At 58.2% G+C, this 24733-nt stretch overlaps 1 protein-coding gene across 2 annotated transcripts; it reads left to right on the forward strand.

Moving 5' to 3' along the window:
- The first annotated feature begins 100 nt into the window (after positions 1 to 100).
- CLASRP (CLK4 associating serine/arginine rich protein) lies at positions 101 to 24499 on the forward strand. 2 transcript variants are annotated; one of them, XM_047711348.1, is made up of 21 exons: positions 101 to 166; positions 1160 to 1287; positions 9529 to 9626; positions 10141 to 10242; positions 10461 to 10540; positions 12633 to 12717; positions 13923 to 14071; positions 14934 to 15030; positions 15972 to 16050; positions 16137 to 16210; positions 17523 to 17564; positions 18638 to 18853; positions 18970 to 19260; positions 20740 to 21009; positions 21256 to 21295; positions 21641 to 21701; positions 21965 to 22023; positions 22100 to 22146; positions 23713 to 23795; positions 24086 to 24110; positions 24348 to 24499. In XM_047711348.1, the coding sequence occupies exons 2-21, from the start codon at positions 1189 to 1191 to the stop codon at positions 24388 to 24390; spliced, it is 2040 nt and encodes a 679-aa protein (XP_047567304.1). In that variant the 5' UTR covers positions 101 to 166; positions 1160 to 1188; the 3' UTR covers positions 24391 to 24499. The 2 variants fall into 2 exon arrangements, 1 of the variants encoding a protein (XP_047567304.1); XR_007123888.1 differs by lacking the exons at positions 24086 to 24110; positions 24348 to 24499 and having other exon boundaries at positions 21256 to 21299.
- Positions 24500 to 24733: the final 234 nt, after the last annotated feature.

Here is a 24733-nt window from a genome sequence, read left to right on the forward strand (position 1 = left end):
TCCCAATCGCATCCTCCAGATCCCGCCCCTCCCCTCCCCTCCAGGGCCCGCCCTTTGCGTCGGCGGAAGCGCGCTTCGCCACCTTCCGCCCCTCCCCTTCGCCCCCTACTTCCGCTTCCGGTGCGGCCCGCGCGCGAGCGCAGCGGTGGGAGGCGGCGACGAGCCGGTGAGTGCAAGCAGCGGGCCCAGACCTTCCTGGCTTTCGGGCGGGCGTCAGCACAGCTTCGCCCTAGCCTCGGCCTTTCCCCGAGCTGCTTTGAGCCTCTGGGGAGCCCCAACCCCGAGGGCCGCTGGCCCCGCAACCTCTCCGGCCTGCGGCGCGTCAGGCCGCGCGCCCCTGCCCCCGCGGTGGGCCCAAACTCGCCGCATCGGACCCCGCCGCTTACCAGAGGCCCCGCCCCCTTGTCAAAACCCTTAGCCCGAACCTTGAGGCCCACACCCGGCCCGGGATCCCAGTCCAAACCCCAGGGCTCCGCCCCTGTCCGCAAGCCTTGCTCCGGAGCACAGCCCACCCCCTCCTGTCTTGCCAGCTCCGCCTCCCTGATTCTCTACTCGGTTTCTCACCGCACCATCTCCCCCCCCCCGCCCCCGCCATTCAGATTTCTCTGATCTTTATTTACAGCACCTCCCCATGTTCCCCCAGCTCCCCCAAGCATTGTCTTCCGTCCACGCCCTTCACCTGCCCTCCATCTCCACCCTCCCCCCATTCCTCCTCCTCCGCCCCCATACCACTGCTCTGTTCCCTTCACTTGCATTCGTTCCTTACCCACACGGGTATCCCCAGTTCCACTCTTCTTCCTGACTTGAACTACAGCCCCACCTGCTTAGGACCTGCCTCGGGACCTTACTTCACTCACTCACTCCTAACATTCCAAAAGCTTTCATCCTTGATTCTAGTGCCCTGAATCCAGGACACTCCTTTCCCAGGGATACTCCTCACTCCAGAATATCCTGGGTGGGGGTGGGTTTCAGAAGCCCAAGGTACTGGATCAGAGTTGTCAGGAATACGCTTCGGCATTTGACACACAGTTCTTCAGCCTCACTTCCCTTCCCTGAAGCTGGTGTTTGGGATGGGCTCTGTCACCAGCTTAGTTAGGTGACTTTGATTCTGCCTATATGGTTTTTACAACCCATCTGACACTCCCCTCTCATCCCCCAGGTTGAGGCCCCCAGCTTGGCCTCACCACGATGTGGCACGAGGCTCGGAAGCATGAGCGGAAGCTTCGAGGCATGATGGTTGACTACAAGAAGAGGGCAGAGCGGCGGCGGGAGTACTATGAAAAGATCGTGAGTAACTGGCCTTGATCTGGGGTGGGACCTTCCCTGGAGGTCATCCTGGTGGGGTTTGGGCTTGGAAACGTGCCCAAACAAGAGCCCAGCTTTCCTCAGGAGAGTATTCGGTTCTTGAGCATACCCATGGGTAAAAACCAGAGGCATTCTCTTGGTTCTAGGCTACTGTCTTGTCTGGTGTGGCCTCAGAGTACAGAGCTGGTGTTAGCAGGAAGGAGGGAAGTTTTGTAACAGAGCAGTTCAGATAGAAGACTGACCGCCTCCTGAAGGTTGTCTGTCTTCTGTTATATTTGCAGTGCCCAGAAAAGCTTAGCTGTTCTTGAGGTTTGGCTTGGCACCGTGTTGGAGTGCCATCAGTATTCATTTAAGGGGACTGTGACCACTTTCCTTTCCTCTTTGATGCTTCAGTTGCTTTTAGAGAGAAGACCATACTCCATCCTGTGACCTAAAAGGCCCTTGTTGACCTGACCTCTACCAGCCTCTCAGTGTCATCCTTGGGTAGCTCCCTTGTCCCTTTTTCCCCATCCCTGTCACCATAGGGCATTGTGCCTATCATGTCTCCCCTCACCTCTTTAACTCCTACTTGCCCTTGAGACCTCAGTTGGAAATGGCACTAGTGTACCAGGTTCAATTTTCTTGCTAGATGATATTAATATAGGTGTTCCTATTTACTGCTGTATCACTGCTTTGGCCTCCTACCTGATCTCCTGGCCTTCATTCCTGCCTCTCTCCAATCCGTCCTCTTCAGCGGGGCTAGGGAGGTTTTTTCTAAAGCACAAGGCTGACCCTGTCCTTTCCTTGCTCTGAACTCCTCCATGGCTCCCTAGTGCCCTCAATAGAAAGCCCAGGCTCTTCAACACATCCTTCAAGCCTCGACGTGGTCTGGCTTTTTGCGCTACACACACACACACACACACACACACACACGCACGCACTACTCACCCCTCCCCCGCCTCTAGCCTCCTTGTTATCTAGAGTGACTTTCTCTAACGCAAAAGATGGATAAAGAGTATCAGTTTAGCTCTCAGAATTACATAGGCACAGGGCCTTTGCGTGAGCTCTTCCCATACCTGGGTAACTACGACTGCTCATCTCAGTCAGATCTCAGTCCTCAAGGAAGTCTTCCGTCATCCCCCATGCTCAGTCAGGTGTCCCATATAAATGCCATTACAGGGCGCCTGGGTGGCTCAGTGGGTTAAGCCACTGCCTTCGGCTCAGGTCATGATCTCAGGGTCCTGGGATCGAGTCCCGCATCGGGCTCTCTGCTCAGCAGGAAGCCTGCTTCCCCCCCAATCTCTCTCTGCCTGCCTCTCCGTCTACTTGTGATCTCTCTCTGTCAAATAAATAAATAAAATCTTTAAAAAAAAAAAAATAAGTAAATGCCATTACAGCTCCCTGTTCTCCTTTGGAATTTAATACACATATATCTAGTTCTTTAAGACTGGGGACTAGTATTCAGGTCATCTTTGCATCCTAAGCTTGGGGCCAACAAATACAGTTTGAAAGAGTAAATGAGTAAACTAATAGTGTAGTAGCAGTTACCGTTTTAATTGCTCCTTCCAGGCACCTGGCTCTGTGAGAAGAGTTTTAGATGCGTGGTTTCTTGGAATCCCGAGAGTCCCCAGTGAAACAGAGGCTGCTATTACTATAGGAAACGAATCTCTGAGAGCATCTCACTTGCCCTCTGTCACCTAGAAAGGAACCACTGGGCTCAAGGCGAGCCCCACTCTGGTGGTGTTGGGAAAACTGCACCATGACCGTGAGGGCAGGGCCCGGGTCTGGGCCCGTCCTAGTTGAGGCCCCAGCGTGGGCCAGGGAAACAGTGTCTAGGAGGAAAGGGCTGCCGTGAGCTATAATGAGGGCTCATGGTGAGCTGGACCCAGTGCCCACTTCTTTGGGACTTCGGAGGCCTTCGAGCGGCCTTGAGAGGTTGTGACTGGTCTCCGTGTTGATGATGGTGCTGAGGAAATCGGCCAGTGGTACTGAGCATTTATGTGTTGACCGTTCTGTGCCAGGTGCTTGACAGGCGTTTACTCTTCACCACAGCCTCACGGCAGCCTTGGGTGTGGTTCTTATTGACGTCCGTTTTACAGATGAGCGAACTGAGGCTCGGAAAGTCCTGGTCTACAGTCATGTAGCAAGAGAGCATAGCTGGCATTCTCACCCAGACTCTCTGAACCCTGACCTCTTCTGGCACTTCACCTGGGCTTTCTGTTGCAAAAACAGAAGTTCTGAAAGGTGCAGTGACTTGTCCAAAGTGACACAGGCTGGAGGCAAAATAGTAAAATGCTTCAGTCGTCAGAGTTTGAGTCCTAGGGCTCTTTGTTCAAATTCCAGCTCTTCTGCTTACGTACAGTGTGACCTTGGGGGAGTGACTGTCTGCCAGAGCCCGTTTCCTTTTTTGCATGTGAAATGATGTATCCCAAAGAGTCAGGTTTGGCTGGGGAGATAAAAGTTTCTTTCTTTTCCCCCTGAAGGCCCTGAAATAGCTGGCTCTGCTCAAGGACCATTTTGTTGTTTGGCTGAACGTGGGCTCCCTTACTTGTGTTGGAGGGCTGAGAGGGCTGCTCAGACTCCAGCCACTGTCTCTGCCTTCCATCCAAGTGCTCATGCCAGTTTTTGTTTTTGGTTTTTGTTTTTTGTTTTCTTAAGATTTTATTTATTTATTTGACAGAGAGACAGCAGGAGAGGGAACACAAGTAGCGGGAGTGAGAGGGGAAGAAGCAGGCTTCCCGCTGAGTAGGGGGCCCCATGTGGAGCTCAATCCCAGGACTCTGGGATCATGTCCTGAGCCGAAGGCAGACACTTGACAACTGAACCACCCAGGCGCCCCTCATGCCAGATTTAAGAAAGTTTCTAGATGTTTGCATCTAACACTTCCACTCATCCCACTGGCCAGAAAGTGGTCCCAGGCTCACTTATGGGTACAAAGGCGCCTGAGAGGCATAGGCTTTATCCTGGGTGGCCTTGTGCCACACATATCAGGAGCGTGTTACTGTTGAGGGAGGGGAAATAGAGGTTGGTTGCCAGCTCCTGGTTTGCCTTAGATGGTGGGGGCCGCGCGCCTCCCTTGCAGGGCGGCTCGATGAGATGGGGCACATCCAACCTCAGCGTAGGCCTGTCCGGGGTGACTTGCTCTGTGAATGCTGGCTCTGGTTGCCACTGAAGTTCTTCCTACTGGGTAAAGCGGGAATCTGTGTGGTGTGGAGGAAAGAAGGCTGGAGCTGGGGCACTCTGGCTCTTGTTCTTGGTAGCTGGGAGCCTCCTGAGCTTTATTTTCCCCCTCGGGACAGTGGTGATCATGAGCCCCTCTCACTGGGTGACAGGGAGGACTGTCAAGAACAAGAGCGGTGTCTTTGGGGCGCTGTGTGGTGTGGGCCCGTGCAAGCCGCCGCTGTCCCCGTGCAGGCGCGTGAGCAGCATGCAGAGCGGAGCTGTCAGGCTGCTGGCAGTGGCTGAAGGCTGCTTTGAGGAGGGGATGAGGTGGCTCACATGGGCCTCGTTGTCGTCTTGATGGGAGAGGAGGCTGTGGGGCGAGTATTGGAGAAGCTGAGGTAGTTCAGGGCAGGCTGAATGGGTGGTCCGCACAAGGCTGGCTTCCCTCCTCCTGATTTGTCCTTGGTGCCAGCTCTCTCCCCTGGCTAAGACTGGTTCTGTCGTTGCCCTTGTCAACTTTCTTCTTTAATCAGTGGTTTGGATAAAGAAACAATTTCCTGTTGATAAGAAAATGGGCAGTAAATAGTTCTCAGTTCAAGCCTGTCCTCGAGAAAACCCCAGGCTGACCCACCCCCCCTCTACCCCCACCACTGCCCAGCCTGAGTCAGGCATTCCCCTGGGCTCTCCCGTCGCAGCACTGCCCACTCTGGGTCATCACTATCCAGGGTGGGGGGAGTCTGTCCCCAGCCCTGGACTGTGAGCGCTGAGAGTAGGGCTGGGGCTGTGTCCGTCACTGCCGTGGCCCTAGCATGGGGCCTAGCATGTGGGTGCCTGTTTATCAGTCAAATGAATGAATGAAAGAGTCTGTGAACTCCTCTGACTCCGTCTGTTCCTGGAGGCAGGATAAGCCAGTGGTTAAGAATGGACTTCGGGTGTCGCAGAGGTATTTGTACACCCTGTGTTCCCTGCCCTGTTACTCAAACTAGCCACGATGGGGAAACAACCTAACTGCTCATCGACTGAAGGAAGGGGTAGATGAGGTGGTTTGTACTGTGGGATATTGTTCAGCCTCGGAAAAAGGTGTCCTGTCACATGCTGCCACGTGGAGGAGCACTGGAGACATCATGCCCAGTGATGGCATGGCACCAAAAAAAAAAAAAATGATGATGCAAGGTACTGCATATAGGAGGTATCTGAAGTAGTCGTGCCCTTAGGAACAGGAAATAGAAGGGTGGCTGCTGGGGTGGGGGAGGAGAAAAGGGTAGTCCTTCACTGGCTGTGGAGTTTCAGTTTTGCAAGACAGAGAAGTTCTAGAGATCGGCCGCCCGGCAGGGTGCATGTACCTTGATGTGACCCTATGGTACCCTTAGCAGTGGCGAACGTATGGGGTGCCTGGGGGGCTTAGGCCGTCCGTTGAACATCTGCCTTCAGCTCAGGTCGTGATCCCAGGGTCCTGGGTTCGAACCCCGCGTGGGGCTCCCTGCTTAGCAGGGAATCTGCTCCTGCCTCTGCCCATGCTCTATTAGATAATCAAATAAAATCTATTTATTTCGTTATTTATTTGACAGAGAGAGAGACTGTGAGAAGGAACACAAGCAGGGGAGTGGGAGAGAGAGAAGCAGGCTTCCCGCTGAGCAGGGAGCCTGATGCGGGGGGCTCGATCGCAGGACCCTGGGATCATGACCTGAGCCAGACAGACCTTTAACAACTGAGCCACGCAGGCGCCCTTAAATAAGATCTTTTAAAAAAAAAAGTAGTTAACATAGTAGATTTTCTATCATATACCTTTCACCAAAGTTAAAAAAAAAATTACTGAAAATAAACAAATAAACAATGGATTCCTATGGAGGTCAGGCCCATTTGGGTTCAAATCCTAATGGTGTGTGTTGCTGGCCAAGCAAGTGGCCCACACTGCTCAGTTTCCTCTTCAGGAACACTGATCACCTTTGTCCTGTGCTTGAGAAGTTTGAGAAAATTTACAAAAAAACAGGTCAGGGCCTGGCTTTTAGGACAGTTCATTGGCTTTTCCAGAATCTTCCAGCAGAGCTAGGCCCCGGACATGAATTTTTACTCCTACCCTGATCTGTTTTCCTTCCTGCAGTTGCTGGCACGGCCAATGGCTTCCCTGTACCAGGCAGTGTCCGTATTGCAAGAAATGTCCCCTGATAGCCGTGGGACCTAGGCACTGGGCCGCCACGGCCCCAGGGGCCTGAGGGAGTCTTGGCCAAGGGCTGTTCATGGGGCTGAGGGAGGGAAGTGAGGTGTGGGACAAGCAGTTGGATTCCCACAGCACCGCCCCTGCTGGACCCTGTGGCCTTGGGCGGATCCCCCTCAGCTGAGTGGGAACAGCCCAGCGCCTGGCGAGTGCGGGAGGGACACGGCGTTAGTTGTGGTCCTCTGTGCCTGTCCTCTTCTCTTTGCTGGTGGGTGGGGGAGGCATTGAGGATGTGTGGGGTTTTGGCAACTTGATGCTGGTGTGTTTGGGGCGGGGCTCAGGCTCCTCATCTGTCAGGGTTCATTCTCTCTTCCCTTCAGCCCGTGTTCCCGAGCGCCTGCTGTGGGGCGGGTCTGCTCCGGGCACGGGGGGCGGGGTACAGTGGTGAGCAGAGAGCAGCGATCCCTGTCTGTGGAAGTTATATTCTAGGGTGAGGGATGACGGATAAATGAATGGAAGATGGGAAATGGGGCGGTGGTGGGTGTTGTGAAGAGAGCAGGTGGGGTTAAGGAGAGATTGGGAGTAAGTATGGGCTTGTGCAGGGAGCTACTTAGAGTTGGTGAGGAAGGTTCTAGAAAGAGATCTGAAATAAGCCAGAGGGCAGCCACCTGCCTGAGCTTTGCAGGCCAGGGGAGGAGTGAGCACAGAGGTTCCGAGTGGAGCATGAGTGCAGTGCCCTGGAGTGGTGTGGAGGCCGGTGCTCCTGGGGCAGAGCTGGGAGAGAGGAGTCAGAGAGCGATGCGGCCTGACAGGTTTTAGCAGAAACCCCCCTGCCCAGGCCCTGTGTGGGAGATGAACTGCGGAGGGCGGGCTGGCAGCCGGGAGCCCTGGAGGAGGCTGCCAAATGGCCTGGACGAGAGGACAGGCTGGCCGGACTAGGGCGTGGGGAGGAGGCCTTGGACCCTGGGGAGGCCTTGCCTGCAGCTTGGCCAGCTTTCAGTGGATGGCAGCAGTCCTTGTGGCTTTTGTGGGTTCCTCTGATGTGGCCCGCAGCAGGAGCCCAGCCAGGGTCTGGGACTCAGAAAGCTCAGCCGTGGGAGCACTGGTGGTGGATTTCATCCATTTCTTTTTTTTTTTTTTTAAAGATTTTATTTATTTATTTGACAGACAGAGATTACAAGCAGGCAGAGAGACAGTCAGAGAGAGGAGGAAGCAGGCTCCTTGCCGAGCAGAGAGCCCGATGTGGGGCCCGATCCCAGGACCCCGGGATCATGACCCGAGCCAAAGGCAGAGGCCTTAACCCACTGAGCCACCCAGGCGCCCCGAATTTCATCCATTTCTGACGGCGCCTGGAATTGTGAGCTGCACGCAAGGGCTTGGGCTGGAGGAGCATAGACTCAGGGGACATTGCCCTCTATGTTGGGGCTTTCTTAACAGCTTTATTTTTTTTTTAAAGATTTTATTTATTGGGGCGCCTGGGTGGCTCAGTTGGTGCCTGCCTTTGGCTTGGGTCATAATTTCAGGATCCTGGGATTGAGTCCCGCGGAGGGCTCTCTGCTCAGCAGAGATCCTGATTCTCCCTCCCCCTCTGCCTGCCTCTCTGCTTACTTGTGCTCTCTCTCTCTCTCTGCCAAATAAATAAATAATATCTTTTTTTTTTTTTAAGATTTTATTTTATTTATTTATTTGAGAGAGAGAGAGATCACAAGTAGACAGAAAGGCAGGCAGAGAGAGGAGGAAGCAGGCTCCCTGCTGAGCAGAGAGCCCGATGCGGGGCTCGATCCCAGGACCCCGGGATCATGACCTGAGCCGAAGGCAGAGGCTTTAACCCACTGAGCCACCCAGGCGCCCCTCTTAACAGCTTTATTGAGATATCGTTCACCTAGTGTATGATTCTGGGGTTTTCAGAATATTCACAGCATGTGCATCCATCACCACAGCCCAATTTTAGAAAATTTCCATAACCCTAAAAAGAACTCCATTCCCATTAGCAGCCAGTCCCCCCAACTTTCCAGCCCTGGGCAGGCACTCATCCCTCTACTTTCTGTCTCTCTGGATTTGCCTGTTCTGGACGATTCTGAGAAATGGAGTCATACAGCATGGGGCCCTCTGTGACTGACCGCTTTCACCGAGCACCGTTTCATGGTCCGTCCCTGTTATAGCATGTGTCAGTTCCTCACTCCTTGTTATTGACAAGGTTCTGGGGTCTAAAACTGGCTCGTTTGGGTCATCGGCCATCCATTGATGGCCACGTGATTGTTTCCATCTTTCAGCCATGGTGAGTCGTGCTGCTTGAGTGTCCGAGTACAAGTATTTGAATATCTGTTTTCGGTTCTGGCGGGTGTATCCCTAGGAGTGGAATTGCTGGGTCTTAGGGCGGTTCTTTGTTTAACCATTGAAGAACTCAGTTTCTGCACGTTCCTGTCAACACTGTTAACGTCTGTCCTTTTCGGTTTTTGCTGTCCTTTTCGGGTTTTGCTGTCCTTGTGAGTGTGAAGTGGTGTCTCGTGGTTCCCGTTGGCATTTCTCTGATCGTTAATGATCCTGATCATCTTAAAATGTGCTCACGTGGGCCCGGTGTTTTAGAGGCCGGGCTAAGCCAGAGGGCTCACACGTGGCTCCGAATGAGTGACCTGGGATTGGGGTGAGGAGGTGAAGATTTGGGGGATCATATTTTGGGGGCAGAAGATCTTGGTATGGCTGTACAGAAGGTTGGGCCAGAGCTCAGAGTCTTTCTGCACCATCTCAAGGTCCCCTGTTCCTAGAGCTGAGGTGGTCCCAGTGAGTGTGGCCACCCCCTTGCAGGTTAGTTTACCTCTGAGGCCCAGCCCACTTGACGGTCAGTGGTGAGCTCGCTGCTGAGCTGGGTTGAGCTCCAGGGCTGGAACTCAGCGCGGTGGTGACATCTACCTTGTCTCTTCCCGCAGAAGAAGGACCCAGCGCAGTTCCTGCAGGTGCACGGCCGAGCATGCAAGGTGCACCTGGACTCCGCAGTCGCCCTGGCCGCCGAGAGCCCCGTCAACATGTGAGGCCGAGAAGAAGGCCGGGATGGTGTCTCTGTCTCAGGGTTGGAGGCCAGGAGGGACTGGGGTGTGGAGAGCCTTGTGGGGACTCGGGCAAGGAAGTCTTGACCTGCATGAGGAGCTGACAGCGGTCAGGGAGGGCGGGCAGGGGTGCTCAGGGGACTTAGATGGGAGCGGGTGGGGCTGGGACCACAGGCCCAGATGAGGTGGCAAGTGTGTTGGCAGAGGGGATGCTTTAGGGTGACCAGGGCTTAGCAAGTGGCCCTGGGATCTCTGGTTTGAGTTTCCCACTTCTGCTTGGTTCTGAGAAATAGGGCCCCAAGTTTCTTCTTCAGGCCAGGAGCCTGAATGTGGATTCAGGGGGATTAGTGACATAAGAAACTGAGAAGTCAAGGGTGAGGTTGGGGCCCATGGCCTGGAAAATCACAGGGAACTGAGGGCCGGGCTCCCAAGCTTGGGGTGACAGGGAACAGGTGTGGGCACTGGGGAACTTCAACTCCTTGCTCCCCATTTCAGGATGCCGTGGCAGGGGGACACCAACAACATGATTGACCGCTTCGATGTCCGTGCCCACCTTGATCACATCCCCGACTACACGCCCCCGCTGCTTACCACCATGTAAGAGCCCCTCTAATCCTTGCCAGGCAGCCTGAGCTGCCTGCTGCCCCCCCCCCCCCCTTTTCCCAAGCCTTTGCTTGTCTATCCCCTTCCTGGGAAGGAGGTGTGTCAGCAGGGAGCCTCCCAGCCTGAGCCAGGCTCCTCCTCCCCCACTCCTGCTGGCTTGGGGTGGGGCCTCCCCTTTTCCTCTGATCTCAAGACCTTGACATCCCCACAAGCTCCCCAGAACAGGAGTCAGATGAGCGGAAATGTAACTACGAGCGCTACCGAGGCCTGGTGCAGAACGACTTCGCTGGCAGTGAGTGAGCTGGGGCGTGGCGAGTGGGTTGGGCGTCCGTGGATGTGGGGAGACCGCTTTTACTCCAGTGCTTTCTCCTACGGGACCTGGGGTTTGCTCCCCGCTCTTTTCCTTTCAGGCCTCCATCTCTGGACCAGTACAGGTGTGTCTCCTGAGTGAGATGGTCCTGCGGAGGTCACTTCCATCTCCCACACCCTCTGCCTCTCTGGCCTTTTGTCCTAAAAAGTTAGGGAAAATAGCAGGAACACACTATTTCCCTCTGCGTGTTTCCCCCAGCCTGTTTGGGTCAGAATGTCATTTCTGAAGAGGAAATTTCTTTTAGGAATTGTTCAGGAATATTTAGAGTTTGGCAGTCTGCCAAGCGTTTGTACGGGTTAGTGTTCTCTGAGCCGTCACCGTGTTACTTCGCAAATGAGAAAACGGAGGCTCACAGTTTTCCCCACTCTGGGCTTGCCCAGGGAGTTTCAGAACCTGACAGACCTGGACCTTTTTGTCGGTGTTAAATATCTCGTCACATCTGCACAGCCCCTAGTGGTTGCACCCATTTTAGGGATGGGGGCATTGAGGCTCAGGAGTTGGTGGGAACATCGTGTCTGAGGATCTGGGATTCTCACCCCACCCTTAACCACTGCTGCCTCCTGATGGACAGCTCCGAGCTTTAGCTCAGTCTTGAGAACTGAGACTTCCCTTCCCAGGGTTTCCCTGTTGAGTAAAAGAGAAGATGGGCCACATGAGGCCCTTAGCCTGGTGGGTCTCGCTCTCCTCCCAGAGAAGGGTGGTCATGATGGTTTCTGTCCCCCGGGATGGTTGTAAAGGTCTGGCGAGCGGGCGCGTGAATCTCCGGCCCTGAGCCTGGCACGGTCAGCCATTTGTAGTTCCCGCGTCTCTCTGTTTCGAAGATGACTGTCTTGGCATCTCTGATACCAGAGCTTGCCAAAATCCTAGCAACCAGCCAGGTGTTAGAATCAGGGAAGTTTACCGTCTTCGCTATTGGTGCTATTCTTGCCTTCACCCTGGCCTACAGGGGTTCTTGGCCACGGAGCCAGGGGTTTCCTAAGTTCCGTCTGACTCCGCATTCGTTCCTTGCCACCGCTTCTGAGCGCCTGTGGTGTGATGGGCCCCCCCTTCCCTGGGTCGGCGGGCTCACTGGGGAGAGGGCAGCCACCACACAGTCACCAGCATGGCTGGCGATCGCAGACTGAGGTGGCGTTCTCAACGGATGGTGGGCTCTTCTCTGAGGTGCTTGACGGAGGCTGGGGTCGGGGAAGAGTGGGGAGGCGCTCCTGTGAGGAGAGCGGGGCCGCAGAAGAGGCCGGTGGGAGGATGGACACAGGCAGCCTGTGGGGCTGGAGCAGGGAGAAAGAGGCAGCTGGTGTGAGACGGGCCAGCTGGGCCCTCTCCCAGGCTCTGTATGCCCCGGCCGGAGTTGGGGGGGGGTGTAGGGGGTGCTGCGGGAGCAAGGCACGGTGCTCCCCGCCCAGCCCCTCAGCCTGACTTCACAGATGGAAAAGCCGAGACCCGCAGAGGGAAGGGGACTTGCCCGAGGCCCCGCAGCCAGTCAGGCCCATGCGTTTCATTGCAGGGAAGATCAGGGAAGGCTCGGATACAGCGTCGAGCTCCCCATGTTAGGTGTTGTGGGTAAACGAGAGCCCAGATGGCTTCAAACACGTGTAGTTTAATCTGAGTCGCAGAGAGGCCTGTGGTGGAGGGGCCCCTGCAGTCCCGGTGACATCCGGCGCTCAGGAGAAGTTTGCAGGTCTGAGGCGTCTGACCAGAGGCCTCCCTCACGGGGTTAATAGTCGTGTTGCTCCTGTGCCAAGAGCTCGCTCTTCCAGGGCTCCCCGTTTACAGAAAGGAAACAAGCCAGAGAGAACTTACCCGCTCCCCGCCCCCCCCACCCCGGCCAGTCACTGAGGCCGCGCGGTGGGTCCTCCTGTGGTTGCTGTGTCCTCCGCACGCCGTCTGTAGTGCTGTGCCTGCCAGTGACTGTGCCTGGCTGAACTGGGGTTGTACCTGCCCTCCTACCCCTCGCTGCCTTCTTGTGTCACTGCCTCTGCCCCCACTCTGACCCCTGCCTCTCCCCTTGCTGCAGTCTCGGAGGAGCAGTGTCTGTACCAGATCTACATTGACGAGCTGTACGGAGGCCTCCAGAGACCCAGTGAGGATGAGAAGAAGAAGTGAGTTGACGTCTGGGGGCATGAGGGCATAGGGGGAGGCAGGGGGACAGTGAGCCCCGTCAGGGCACAGCATCCTCCAGCTTATCCACCTCGGCTTTCCCTAGTCCGGACCAGCGTGTGGTCCATAGTAGGTGCTCACTTAATAAACACTTAGAGGAGGAAGTGGTGGCCAAGGGAGAGGATTTCCCAAGGAGCCTCTGTGTTGCATTTCTAGCTTGGGGTACGGTAGGAGGTGAAGTTGGTCAAGCCAGCCCTGGGGTGACCCAGGCCCGGGTTTGCATCCTGCCTGTGAGGACCCCCTTGCTGAGCTGCAGTGTGGCTAGCTGGCAACCCCCATTCCCGCAGTGGATGGAGCTTGTGGGTCTCCTGTCCTATGCCCGCCCTGCGTGGGCTCGTCTGCAGGCGGCATCACTCTGGAGAGGGGGCGTCTCAGGGCTGTGTCCCTGGAGGAACAGCAGTGGGGGGGTGACAGGCTTGTAGGTGGAGCCGCCTCTGGCTCAGGGAGGTCCCTGGCGGGCAGTCTCCTTTCTCTCTTTGTTCCTTCTGCCGGGGTGGCCCTGTCCTCCTCTGGGGCGGTGCTCAGCCCTCCTGTCCGTAGTAGTGCTGGAGCATGACTGTTTCCCTCCTGCTGCCCAGCTTTCCCCTTTGTGAGCCTGAGCTCTTGTTGCCCTCCTTCATCTGGGGTTTGCACGGATGCCGTGGAAGCTTCTCGATGACTGATGCCTACCCGCGAGCCCACTTTCAGGACGAGGCTGGCACTTGAGGGACGTCTGGGAACGTTGACTAAATTAATTTAGCAACATGCGTGCTTGAGGCCGCTCGTCTGTTCTGGGCAAAGCTGGGCCATACTGTTACCCAGGATAATTCTGGGTCTTGCCCTCTTGAGCTCAGTCTGCCAGGGGGAGAGATCCGTCCCTGGACGGTCATGACTCCATGTGGGTGCGGCTGAGGAGCTCAGGATGGTGCTTGACCCTGCCTGGGGGACAGCTTCCTGGAGACCCTGGAGCTGGAGCTTAGAGGAAGATGGAGGGGCCAGTGCGAGGCAGGTGCAGAAGGCTCTAGGCTGAGGGAGAGCATGTGTGAGGGGCCAGAGGCAAGGGGGCCCTCGAGAGGCTAGAGCTCAGGGAGTCCATGTGCTCTCAAGTCTTGGTTCTGGGCTGCATCCTGCCTGGGGCCCTCCTGGCTCACGGGCTCCCCCGCCCCAGGCTGGCGGAGAAGAAGGCCTCCATTGGCTACACCTATGAAGACAGCACCGTGGCCGAGGTAGAGAAGGCGGCGGAGAAGCCGGAGGAGGAGGAGTCACCAGCCGAGGAGGAGAGCAACTCGGATGAAGATGAGGTCATCCCCGACATCGGTGGGGTCCCCTCTCTGCCCTCCCCAACCCCGCAGTCCCTGGGCATCGTTTTCGTGTCTCGTTCCTCACCCTCTGTGGGGCGCCCCACACTGACGAGCCCCGTCTCTCCCGTCCCTGCTCTGGGGCACTCCAGCCTCTGCCGTCTTCCCGGTCCTCACTCGTGTGCTCCTCTGTGCCGGCCTCCTTCTCTGTATCTCTCCTCTCTCATTTCTAGGACACTGCTCTTATGATACTGTCCCCACCTGGGTTCTGTCTCCGTTCTCTTCTGCTTGGGTCAGCCTTTCTGTCTTCCTCTTTTTCTGTCTCCTCTGGAGAGCAAGTGTTCATTCAGTTGCAGAATCATCCCCCCCGCACTGCCGTTCTCCCCCTACCCAAATATCCACGGCTCCAGCCATCCTCCTGTCTTCCCCGCCTCCTGTCAGCCCACTGCTGCTTATCACACATCTGGAAGGTGTCCATTCCGCCTTCCACTTACTCATAGTGCATCTAGGTCCTGAACACCTGTGACCACCACCCCCCACCTCCTGCCCATCCTCACCCGCCCCTCAATCCGTCCCCATCCGCACATCGTACATCGCTCAGTCCACTGGTCTTGCCTGTCCATCCTGATGCTCACTTGGGCCCTCATTCGTCACATCTTCTCTCCCCCAACCCCCCCACTGCCCCTGCCGTTTGTCGTGCTCCCCTCCGGCCAAGCCCCGTGCCAGCCCGGGGATGCCAAGATGAGCTGACTCGTTCCCTGCCTGTAGAGGCCTCCAGTCTGGTGGGCATCTCCCCTGTGCCCCCATCTCCCGGGGCGCTGCCCCTTCTCCCTGGTCCCCTCGCTCGGCTTTGGCCTCTGACAGCATTTCTCTTGGTGCAGATGTGGAGGTGGATGTGGATGAACTGAACCAGGAACAGGTGGCAGATCTCAACAAGCAGGCCACCACCTACGGCATGGCCGACGGCGACTTCGTCAGGTGAGGCCTGCAGGCTGGCGCTCCTCCACGCTCGGGGCCTGGCGTCTGTCGTTAACCCTGCTGCGGACGGCCGCCTCCCTCTTCAGCACGAGTGCTTCACACACACGGGCGCCGGAGCTCCTGGGATGGGTGCTGAGCACCAGGCTTTGCCCCTGCACAGACAGGCTGCGCCCAGCTCCATGTGTCTGTCCTGTGGCCCTCTGACCCCTAAGAGCTCCCGGGGCTCCTGGGCCTGGTGGACAGCACCCCCTGGTGGAGAGGAGGCTCCATTCACCGGCCCATTCCCTGGGTCTACCTTGTGCAGATCCTATACAGCCGCCCCAGCGGACAGGGTGTCCAGTGTGAATCTGGAGGATCCCATCTGAACCCAGAACCCTCCATGAGGGCCCTGGCACTAGGGCAGCCGGAGTCCTTACCTCGGCCACGAGGTGCTATCTGTCTGTTCCTCTGCTCCTCAGCCCGCACGCTCTGCCCCCGTGCGGCCTCTGTGCCTCCTCCCTCCTGAGCCTCCTCTCTGCCCTGACTTCCCCACCGCTGCCTGCTGCGGTGGCTCTGCTGGCGTCTGTGTTGCTTATTCCCTGTGGTTTCTCCTCAGTCCCCTGACCTTCTTGTGGAAAGCTGCAGCAGCTCCACCCGTCCCCTCGTCCTTCTTCCCCCATCTGCAATGTATCTTCCCGGCCAGGTTTTCAGTGTTTAACTTACTACTTGTCACGTTGCCTGGGTCGTTATCTTCTTCCAGAACGTAGGCCCACGAGGGCCAGGATTTTTGTTTTCAGTAATGAATCCCCAGTCCGCACAGTAGCGCCTGCATGCAGTAGCTGCTCAGTAATGGCGCTGAACGAAGGAGAGACCCCAGGATGGCATGGGATCTCTGCCTTCTGGCGACAGTTCTGCCTGTGGCCTGCCCCCCGTCCGTTGTGACCCCCTCCCTTCCTCTACAGGATGCTCCGGAAAGACAAGGAGGAGGCAGAGGCTATCAAGCATGCCAAGGCCCTTGAGGAAGAGAAGGCCATGTACTCGGTGAGGGCTGGGCCGGCGTGGGGAGTGGGGCAAGTGTGGCTCAGGGAGGCACGTCCCTCACCAGCGGGGTGTCCACCCTCCTCCAGGGCCGCCGCTCCCGGCGCCAGCGGAGGGAGTTCCGGGAGAAGCGACTGAGGGGCCGGAAGATCAGCCCACCCAGGTGGAGTGAGCTCTCCCCTCCGCCCCTGCCCTTCCAGCCTCACTCAGGGCTCTGGGGGAGGGGCTGGGGTTCAAGGAGACTCTTTAGGGTCAGGCTTGGACTTACGAACAGAGTCTTCCTGGTAGGGCAGAAAACGGGGAAGGTTTAGGGTAGGGATGGCCTTGTGGACACCCTGCCCTGCCAGCCACTCCCCTCACCCTTCTGGACTTGGACTCTTGCCAGGTGTCCCAGGCACCAGTGGGGAGGTGGTGTGGGGTAGCTGAAGACTAGAGGGCAGAGTCAAGGGGAACAGCCCTGTCCCTGAAGTCCTTCCTGGTTCTCCTCCTGAGCCATGTCCTTGTCAGATTTGGGGCAAGGTGACTTCCCTCGAGTTTCAGTTTCCTCCTTTGGAAAAAGCACTGTGATCTCCAAGGATTGGGGCACACCAGTGTCCACTTTGAGGTCTGGAGCAGGTTGGGAGGAGGTGGCCTGGTGTGGCACAGAGTCTGCCCAGGTCAAGCGGCCTCCAGACGAGCCTGCCTCTGCCTGTCAGCCCCGGAGGCTGAGTGCAAACTCATGCCTCTTTGCTCCCCCGCCTCCAGGCAGGGAGAGTCCCTGAGGGTAGCTTTGGGCCTTAAGCAGCCTGGTGTGGGCTCAGGGCTTGGTGTGGGGTCCGGGAAAGCTGCACTGGTTGTTGGTATCGTCCTCCTCCTGGTAGGGGTACAGTCAGTGTAGCACATAAAGGTGTGGGCTCAGGGCCGCAGGGCCTGGCTGGGGAGCCCAGCTCTTTGATTTATGAGCTGTGTGACGCTGGGCAAGTGATTCTTCTGTTTTGGGCCTCGGTTTCCTGAGCTCTGAGCTGTGAATGACCCCGGAGAGTTGTCATGAAAAGCGGTTATGTTCATAGAAGTGAAGCTTTCAGTGCCCGGCATGTAGTGAGCATCTGAGACACCGTGGCGCTTCTGGTTTTACCATCACTCTCATGAACGAGCTGGGATCCAGGTTGCAGGACCAGGGACTTGGAGTGGCAGGAGGGATGCTGCCGTCTGGGGTTTAGAGCCCAAGCAGGACTCAGGCTGCTGGAGTCTCTGTTGCCCAAGGTCGGGAGGGGCCCAGGACATTGTTTGCGGGGTGTGGCCGAGGTCCCTGCTTTGCACAGATCAGAGGTGGGTAGGCAGAGGGAACAAGGCAGGGCCTAAAATCTGGCTAGCAGCCCCCTACTCACAGTGCCCAGTATCTGCCCTTGGGCTCCTTGGTCGGGTGAGTGGAACCAGTTCTATACCCACTTGGATCCCAAGCCCCTGTTTGTCCTACTCTGCTCTTCTTTCCATAGCTATGCCCGCCGAGACAGCCCCACTTACGATCCCTATAAGCGGTGAGTTCCCAGGGCCCAAGGAGGGGCAGCCAGCAAACCTGGTGGAGGGGCAGGGCTGGGGAGGAGCAGTGGTTCTCAGCACCCGCTGTCATTTGTGGGTCTGGATCGTTATTCTGATTTCCACAATGTTATTCTGCTTTCCCAGTGTTTTTTTCTTTAAATATGGACCTTTTTTTTTTTTTTCTGAATTAAACAAAATGGAGTCATGTATTAAAAATGACCAAGCGTGGCAAAAAGGTCTGTTAGAGAAATCAGAAGTGTCTTTGATCTAAACTCCCAGAAATAAGCAGCGAGAGACTCTGCACACTAGGGCCCGGCCTCGCACACAGGTGTCTCCGGGCTGTGGGAGCGATGGGACGTGGGCCTTGAAGAGGGACAGACGTCAGCCTAACCCCGGTACCCTCTTCAGAATGCGGTGGAAGGGACCTGCCTCTCTGGGCTCTTGGGAGGACAGGAGATGAGACAGGTACCTCTGGGTACAAGGTCAGTGCAGGTAGACACTCAATCCGAGGACACGGCTACTTTCTTTTTATAACAATGGGATTGTGCCGCGCTTAACGGTGTAGAATTGCTTGATGGACGTCTTTGTTGAAGTGATCCTCCCAGGTTAAATCTGCAGATCTGCTCATCCTTTTTTATTATATATATACTCTTTAAAGATTTAATTATTTATTTAACAGAGAGGCAGAGAGGCAGGCAGAGAGCCAGGGGGAAGCAGGCTCCCCGCCGAGCAGAGAGCCTGATGCGGGGCTTGATCCCAGGACCCTGAGATCACGACCTAAGCTGAAGGCAGAGGCTTAACCCACTGATCCACCCAGGCACCCCTGCTCCTCATTCTTTAATAGTTAACACGAAATCAGTACAACTCGTTGTCGCTCTCTTTTTTGCATATTTTGCGGAGGCTCCGTGGCTGAGTTAAGCCCTTGCATAGCTGGGTTCCTTTCTGCCCTTCGGCCAGGTGTGTTGGTGCTGAGTGTCCGACAGTGCTCATTTGTGGGGCTCTGCACCATGCGTGTCAGCCCGTGGACTCCCAGAGAGCCGGGCAGCTGAGTCCTCTCTTCCCTGCTCCGTAGGTCACCCTCTGAGTCCAGCTCCGAGTCCCGCTCCCGTTCCCGCTCCCCGACCCCAGGCCGTGAGGAGAAGATCACGTTCATCACCAGTTTTGGGGGCAGCGATGAGGAGGCAGCTGCGGCCGCAGCGGCAGCAGCCGCATCAGGGGCCACCACAGGGAAGCCCCCCGCGCCCCCCCAGCCCGGCGGCCCCGCACCGGGACGTAATGCCAGCGCCCGGTCGGTAACGCTCACGCTGCCCGCCCTACGCCCCAGCCACCATGGGGGGGGACACGGGGCAGTGGGGGGCCCTGGCCCAGGCCCGTGCTGACCGGCCCTCCGTGCCCCGCCTGCAGCCGCCGTTCCTCCTCTTCCTCCTCCTCCTCCTCTTCCGCCTCGAGGACCTCCAGCTCCCGCTCCAGCTCCCGTTCCAGCTCCCGCTCCCGCCGAGGCGGGGGCTACTACCGCTCAGGCCGCCATGCGCGCTCCCGCTCCCGGTCCTGGTCCCGCTCTCGGTCCCGTTCCCGGCGCTATTCGCGCTCCCGGAGCCGCGGCCGGCGGCACTCTGGCGGGGGCTCCCGAGATGGACACCGGTACTCGCGCTCGCCTGCCCGGCGCGGTGGTTATGGGCCCCGGCGCAGAAGCAGGTGTGTGGCGCTGATGTGTGGGGGGTCTGGGGGAGGGCACAGCCCTGGGTCAGTCAGACCTGGCTCTAAGGGAGGGGAACGGGCCACTGCCAGTGTGTAAGGAAGCACTCAGTTTGGAGGGGAGATGTGCCCCACCCCCACTCCTCCCATGTGGTGACGAGGGCTGGAGCACAGCTACGTTCTCAGGGGACTGAGCTGGTCCTCCCTCGGGGTGGGGGTGTGCGGTTCCCTGCGGGGGGTGTGTAGAGAGGTATGTGGACACTCTAGGGTGTCCTGGGGCTTGTAGTAGGGACCTGGCTGGCCTCCAGGGCTGGGTTGCTCCCTCTGCGGTAGAGAGATGCTGCAGACAGGGTAGGAAACGAGTTCCCTGAGGAGCGGAGCGGCCTTCTTGGGCTCTCCCTTGGTGGGATCGGGGCTGCCTCATGTCGGTGTGTCTCAGTGGGTGAGCCTGGCTTCAAATCCTGGCCCTGCTCAGAAACTTCCTGGTTGTTCCCGTGTAAAGGAAGGATAGCGTTCCCTTTGTGGAGTCGTTGTGAAGGTATGACAAGTGATGCACGTGAGTGCTGGGTACAGGGCCTAGTGTTGGGCGGGTGCCACTGCTCCCAGCCTTGTCTTTTGTCTTGTGGCCTGCGTCTCAGCGTCAGTTCCTACAGGGCCTGGCAGATAAAATAAAGGGACCAGGTGGGCCTGGATGGACTGGGGCACACGTGTCCCTTCTAGTCGGGTTGTCAGTTGTGCAGTGGCAGGCCTGGTGTTGTCCTGTCTTGTTTTCTCGAGAGAAGTTGAGAGTCAGTTTTTAAAAGGTAGTTCATTTTGTCAACGTTGCCCACATATTTGAGTTTTGTAAAAACTTGGTTAGCCCCAGTAGAATCTGTGTGTGGCCTAGACTTGGCTTCTAGCTTGTTCTTTGTAGCCTGACACAGGGCTACCACAGGAGAAAGGCTGGGCACGGGAGGGGGCCTGGCCCCATCTCGAACATCAGCCTGGGGGTGAGCCCTTGCCGAGAAGTGCCCAGCATCCCAAACAGAGAGAAGATGGGACTGCATGTGCCCCAACTGGGTCTCATGGGTCTGTGCTGTAGATGGGTGGAAAGAGTGGGCAAGGGGGTGGTCCCCACTGGACCCCAGCAAGGTGAGGAGTGTGCTGGGGGTGTGGGTGAGGTCACAGCCCCTGGGAGCCTGGAGCTGGGCACCGTGTGTATAAAAGGGGCGCTGGTCAGCCGGGTCACATCCCAGGGGAGCAGGGGAGTGTGTGTCTCCCGAGTGAGAAGCAGGAGCCGTCTCCGGGTGGTTGTATCTGGAGGGTGGGCTCCGTGTAGATACAGATCGAGGCCAGGGAGCAGCCGGGGAGCACGTGGGTGGTCACACCCGGAGCTTCCGCAGGGCCCAAGGGGAGGGCTATAGTTTCTGAGCCAGGCTGGGGGTGTGTGGAGGGGGTCTCCAGCTCCTCATGGCTCCCCACACCCTGCCGTGCCCCCAGGAGCCGCTCCCGCTCCGGGGACCGGTACCGGCGGGGCGGCCGGGGTCCCCGGCACCACAGCAGTAGCCGCAGCCGCAGCAGCTGGTCCCTCAGCCTGTCCCGCAGCCGCAGCCTGAGCCGTAGCCGCAGCCCCAGCCCCAGCCGTAGCCGCAGCCGCAGCCGCAGCCCCAGCCGCAGCCGCAGCCGCAGCCAGAGCCGCTCGCCATCGCCCCCGAGGGAGAAGCTGACCAGGCCGGCAGCATCCCCCGCTGTGGGCGAGAAGCTGAAAAAGTGAGCTGGGGCCGGGCTGCAGGAAGAGAGCGGGCAGCCTCGGGGAAGGTGGCTGAGCTCTGCTCTGCTCTTGGAAGAAAGCTTGGTCCTGCCTCGGGATGTCTGAGGGGGCATTGCTGTGCCCCTGGGGGGTCTGAGGGGACACTGCCCCGTCCTGAGGGATCCGAGAGGGACATGATCCCTCCCTGTGGGCGGTGGTGAAGTGGCTTGGGGTCCGAGGTGGCAGCCACCCTTTCTTCCTCCCAGGACCGAACCTGCCGCTGGTAAAGAGACAGGAGCTGCCAAAGTCAGTAAGAATTTGGAACTCGCCCGTCTAATTCCCGCCAGCAGCAGTGCCCGAGAGCTGGGCCCGGTGGGCCTGCAGGGGGGACCTGGGGGGGGCCGGGAGATCCAGCCCTGGGGTTGAAGCGGGCCGGGAATCCTCTGACCTGTGAGGTCTGTGTCCTCCTCCCCTCCTCACTGTCCACTGGGGCTCCAGCTGTCCCCAGGCCTCCCAGACGCTTATGGGGGGGTGTCTGCAGCCAATTCTTGCTCCCCACATGTCCCCGTAAGTCCCAGGTTCTTGGATGAGGTGGGTGGTAGGAGCTCCGGACACCCACCCCCTCTCCCACCTCTTCTCCCCCTTCCCCAGCCCAAGCTGACACCACAGGAGAAGCTGAAGCTGAGGATGCAGAAAGCACTGAACAGGCAGTGTATGTCTCCCCGCCCCACCCCGTCCCTGGTCTCCGCGCCTCTGCCCACCAGCCTAGCCTGGGGGCCTCGCCCGCTCCCGGCCAGGCAGGCGTCCTCACAGTGGCACTCTGGGGGGGACTCACTGTGCACGCCCTTCTGCTGCTCCCCTGCTAAGTGCTGTGGCCGACTGCTTGGTCTCTCTGGGTTCAGTCTTGCTGTCTTTGAAGGGGGGGTACTTTTGGGGGTACCCCTCGGCCACCATGATGTTCCTCCTTCCCCACAGTCAAGGCGGATAAGAAGGCAGCCCAGGAGAAGATGATCCAGCAGGAGCATGAGCGGCAGGTAAGGGTGGCAGTGAGGGCTGGGCGCGGGGCCGGGTGCCAGCCGGCCCGCCCTCATGGCCACATCCGCCCAACAGGAGCGGGAAGACGAGCTTCGAGCCATGGCCCGCAAGATCCGCATGAAGTAAGACCATCATGGTTCCCATATCTGGGCCGCAGCCCCCCACTTTTGGGATGCCCTCCTTTCCCCCACCACCTCGCTCCTAGCCCTGCTGCCTGCCCCAGCCCTCACGTGGGAAAAGGTCCGAGTGCCCGTTCGGCCTTGCCAGCCTGCTGGCTTTGGCTGCCATGGCTCCTCCCACTGTGCTGGCCGGGATGCACGGGGCCTTTGCGTTCTCCTCTCTGGCTTCTCGTTGGGGGGCCCCCCCAACCATCCTGTCTGAAGTAGCACCCCACGCCCCGCCATCCTCCCAGCCTGCCGTGTTTTTTTCAGAACGCTGACCTCCACCTGGCATGCCCTGCTTTGTTTCCTTGCTTGTGGGTGATGTCGCCTGAGAGCGGGCAGGTCAGACTGCGAGGTTCCTGCTGTGCGCCCAGCCCCCAGATCAGAGGTGGTGTTCAGCAGGCCAGCCCCGTGACAGCTTCTACCTGCTCCCCTTCTGTTTCTCGGCTCTTAACTACACAGGGGTCGGGCTTGCATCCTAGACCAGGCAGCCGTGGGGTCCGGTCCCGGCTCTGCCTGTCTGTGACCGTGGGCCCCCAGGGTGAGCGCTGGCCCTCTCAGGCCTCACTTCATCCTTTGCAGCCGGGACAGACCTTGGTGACGACCTAGCAGGGTAGCTGGGGCGTGACTGCTCCGAGAGCGCAGGCCTGCGCAGGGCCAGTGGGCAGAAGTGGAGACCTGAGTGCTCAGTGCTGGCGAGGAGGGCCCATCCGTCAGCAGCACGGCCATGTCTCCGGCTGCTTGCTTGACGGTCCTCATGAGCTCACGAGCAGCTTCATTTCTCTGAGCCGAGGCTCCTTCCTCTTCCTCTCCTGGGGTCCCTGCTGCCTGGCTTCCTCCGCAGGGCCCCGCATGTTGGCAGGCTGCTGCTTGTCTCATCACTGTGCTCGGCGCACACCCATCATGTGCTGGGCCTCAGGGTGCGGCCTGCCTCCATCAGCTGGGGAAGCAGGGCGCCCGGGGACTCAGCACTGTGGTCAGTCGGAGCTGGATTCTGAGCCTGCCTCCGCTAACCACAAGCTTTCGTGTCTGCACCTCAGTTTGCTCTTTTGCTAAATGGGGATGGAATAGTTGTCCCAGCTCACAGGCTATTGGGTGGATTCAGGTGGATCCAGGTCAGGAAAGCACAAGGGACCCAGTAAATACAGCCCTTGGTGTCACAAGTCCCGGGCATCCTGACAAAGGCCGATGAAGCACTTAGTGCGTGGGTCCCTGTGTTTGAGACTACCTGAGTGTGATGGGTGAAGGTGGAACTTTCCAGCTCAGCCCCATGTCTGTTCAGCACGCCTTTCAAAGCGAAGCTGGCTGAGATCTGTCCCACTCTCCCCAGCCGGTATTCCTCTGAGCCCAGAGCTCTCGTGTCTGAGCAAGGACAGCGGCACTGTCTGCCTGCAGCTTTCCTCTGCTGCTTGGGCCGGGATGTTGGAAGCACCTGCTCTGGCCAGGCAACCCAGCTGCGCCCTTCAGTTCAGTGTTCTCACCACGTGCTCATGCCTGTTCCTGGGCTGCCTCCCTTTCCCCCTGCAGGGAGCGGGAACGTAGAGAGAAGGAGCGAGAAGAATGGGAACGCCAATACAGCCGACAGAGCCGCTCACCCTCCCCCCGTTACAGTGAGTATCCCTACGGTCACTTGGCCAGGAGCGCTAGACTCCGAAATCGGGCTGCAGGAAACCTGGTGCGTTTTCCGCGGTGGTTTTCCGTGGGTTAGAATTCTTAAGACACGTGCACCCATGTGATGGCTTAGACGCAGGCAACGGCAGGCTTTAGAAGCAGTGCTCCTTGCGGGGGCCCTCGGGTGCTGAGGGGAGGGGACTGGCTGGAGGCACCGGTGTCTCCTCAGCCAGAGGCAGCCCCGGGGGCCTGGTCCCTGAGCATCAGCTTTGTTCTCTTAATTTTCCAGGTCGAGAATACAGCTCCTCCCGAAGGTAAGCCAGCAGGCCCAGCTCCCTGGAAGACGACCTCGTCCCTGCCCTGATTCTTCCATCTCCACTGGGCAGCCCTCCTGTTGCACAGGCTGGAGCCTCAACCCTTGTTAATGTCCCTCCCTCTGCAGCACGCTCCCCCATTGCCAACGTCCCAGGGGTCACAAGCTTATGGGTGTGTGTGCATACCATGTGGCTGCTTCCTCCCAGCCCTCACGGGGCCCTTCTTTCTCTCTGCAGGCGCTCAAGGTCCCGATCTCGAAGTCCCCATTATCGACATTAGGCAGAAGTGTGGGGGGCAGGGGGATGGGGTGGGGGTTGAGGGCTCAGGCTGTGATGCTGCTGGTTTGATCTCTAATGAAATAAAATCACTCGTTATTTAATTCCCTTGACCTGGGCTCGGTGTCATCTGTGTGGTCTGGCCAGCAGAGGCAGCTGGGGAGGGAGCTGGCTCCGGGATGGGAGCCAACACTAGGAGCCTCTGTGGCAAGTCCTGCCCCAACGTGGGTGTCGGGGTGGTGGCTCCTGGGTCAGCAGCACCGTTCCCGCCATAGCTCAGCGAAGGCAGGGGCCCACTCTGGGCTTAGCCAGGAAGGGCCCAGCACCCAGCATGTAGAGGCCGGGCC

This window comes from Lutra lutra, chromosome 17 (assembly GCF_902655055.1).
Source record: "Lutra lutra chromosome 17, mLutLut1.2, whole genome shotgun sequence".
Taxonomy (NCBI): domain Eukaryota; kingdom Metazoa; phylum Chordata; class Mammalia; order Carnivora; family Mustelidae; genus Lutra; species Lutra lutra.

What these genes read in the sequence shown, in the direction of transcription:
- CLASRP (XM_047711348.1), top strand. Translation starts at nt 1,189, where the DNA reads ATGTGGCACGAGGCTCGGAAGCATGAGCGGAAGCTTCGAGGCATGATG. An exon ending in GGGAGTACTATGAAAAGATC is followed by an intron (nt 1,288 to 9,528) that starts GTGAGTAACTGG and finishes CTCTTCCCGCAG; the next exon opens with AAGAAGGACCCAGCGCAGTT. An exon ending in GCCGAGAGCCCCGTCAACAT is followed by an intron (nt 9,627 to 10,140) that starts GTGAGGCCGAGA and finishes TCCCCATTTCAG; the next exon opens with GATGCCGTGGCAGGGGGACA.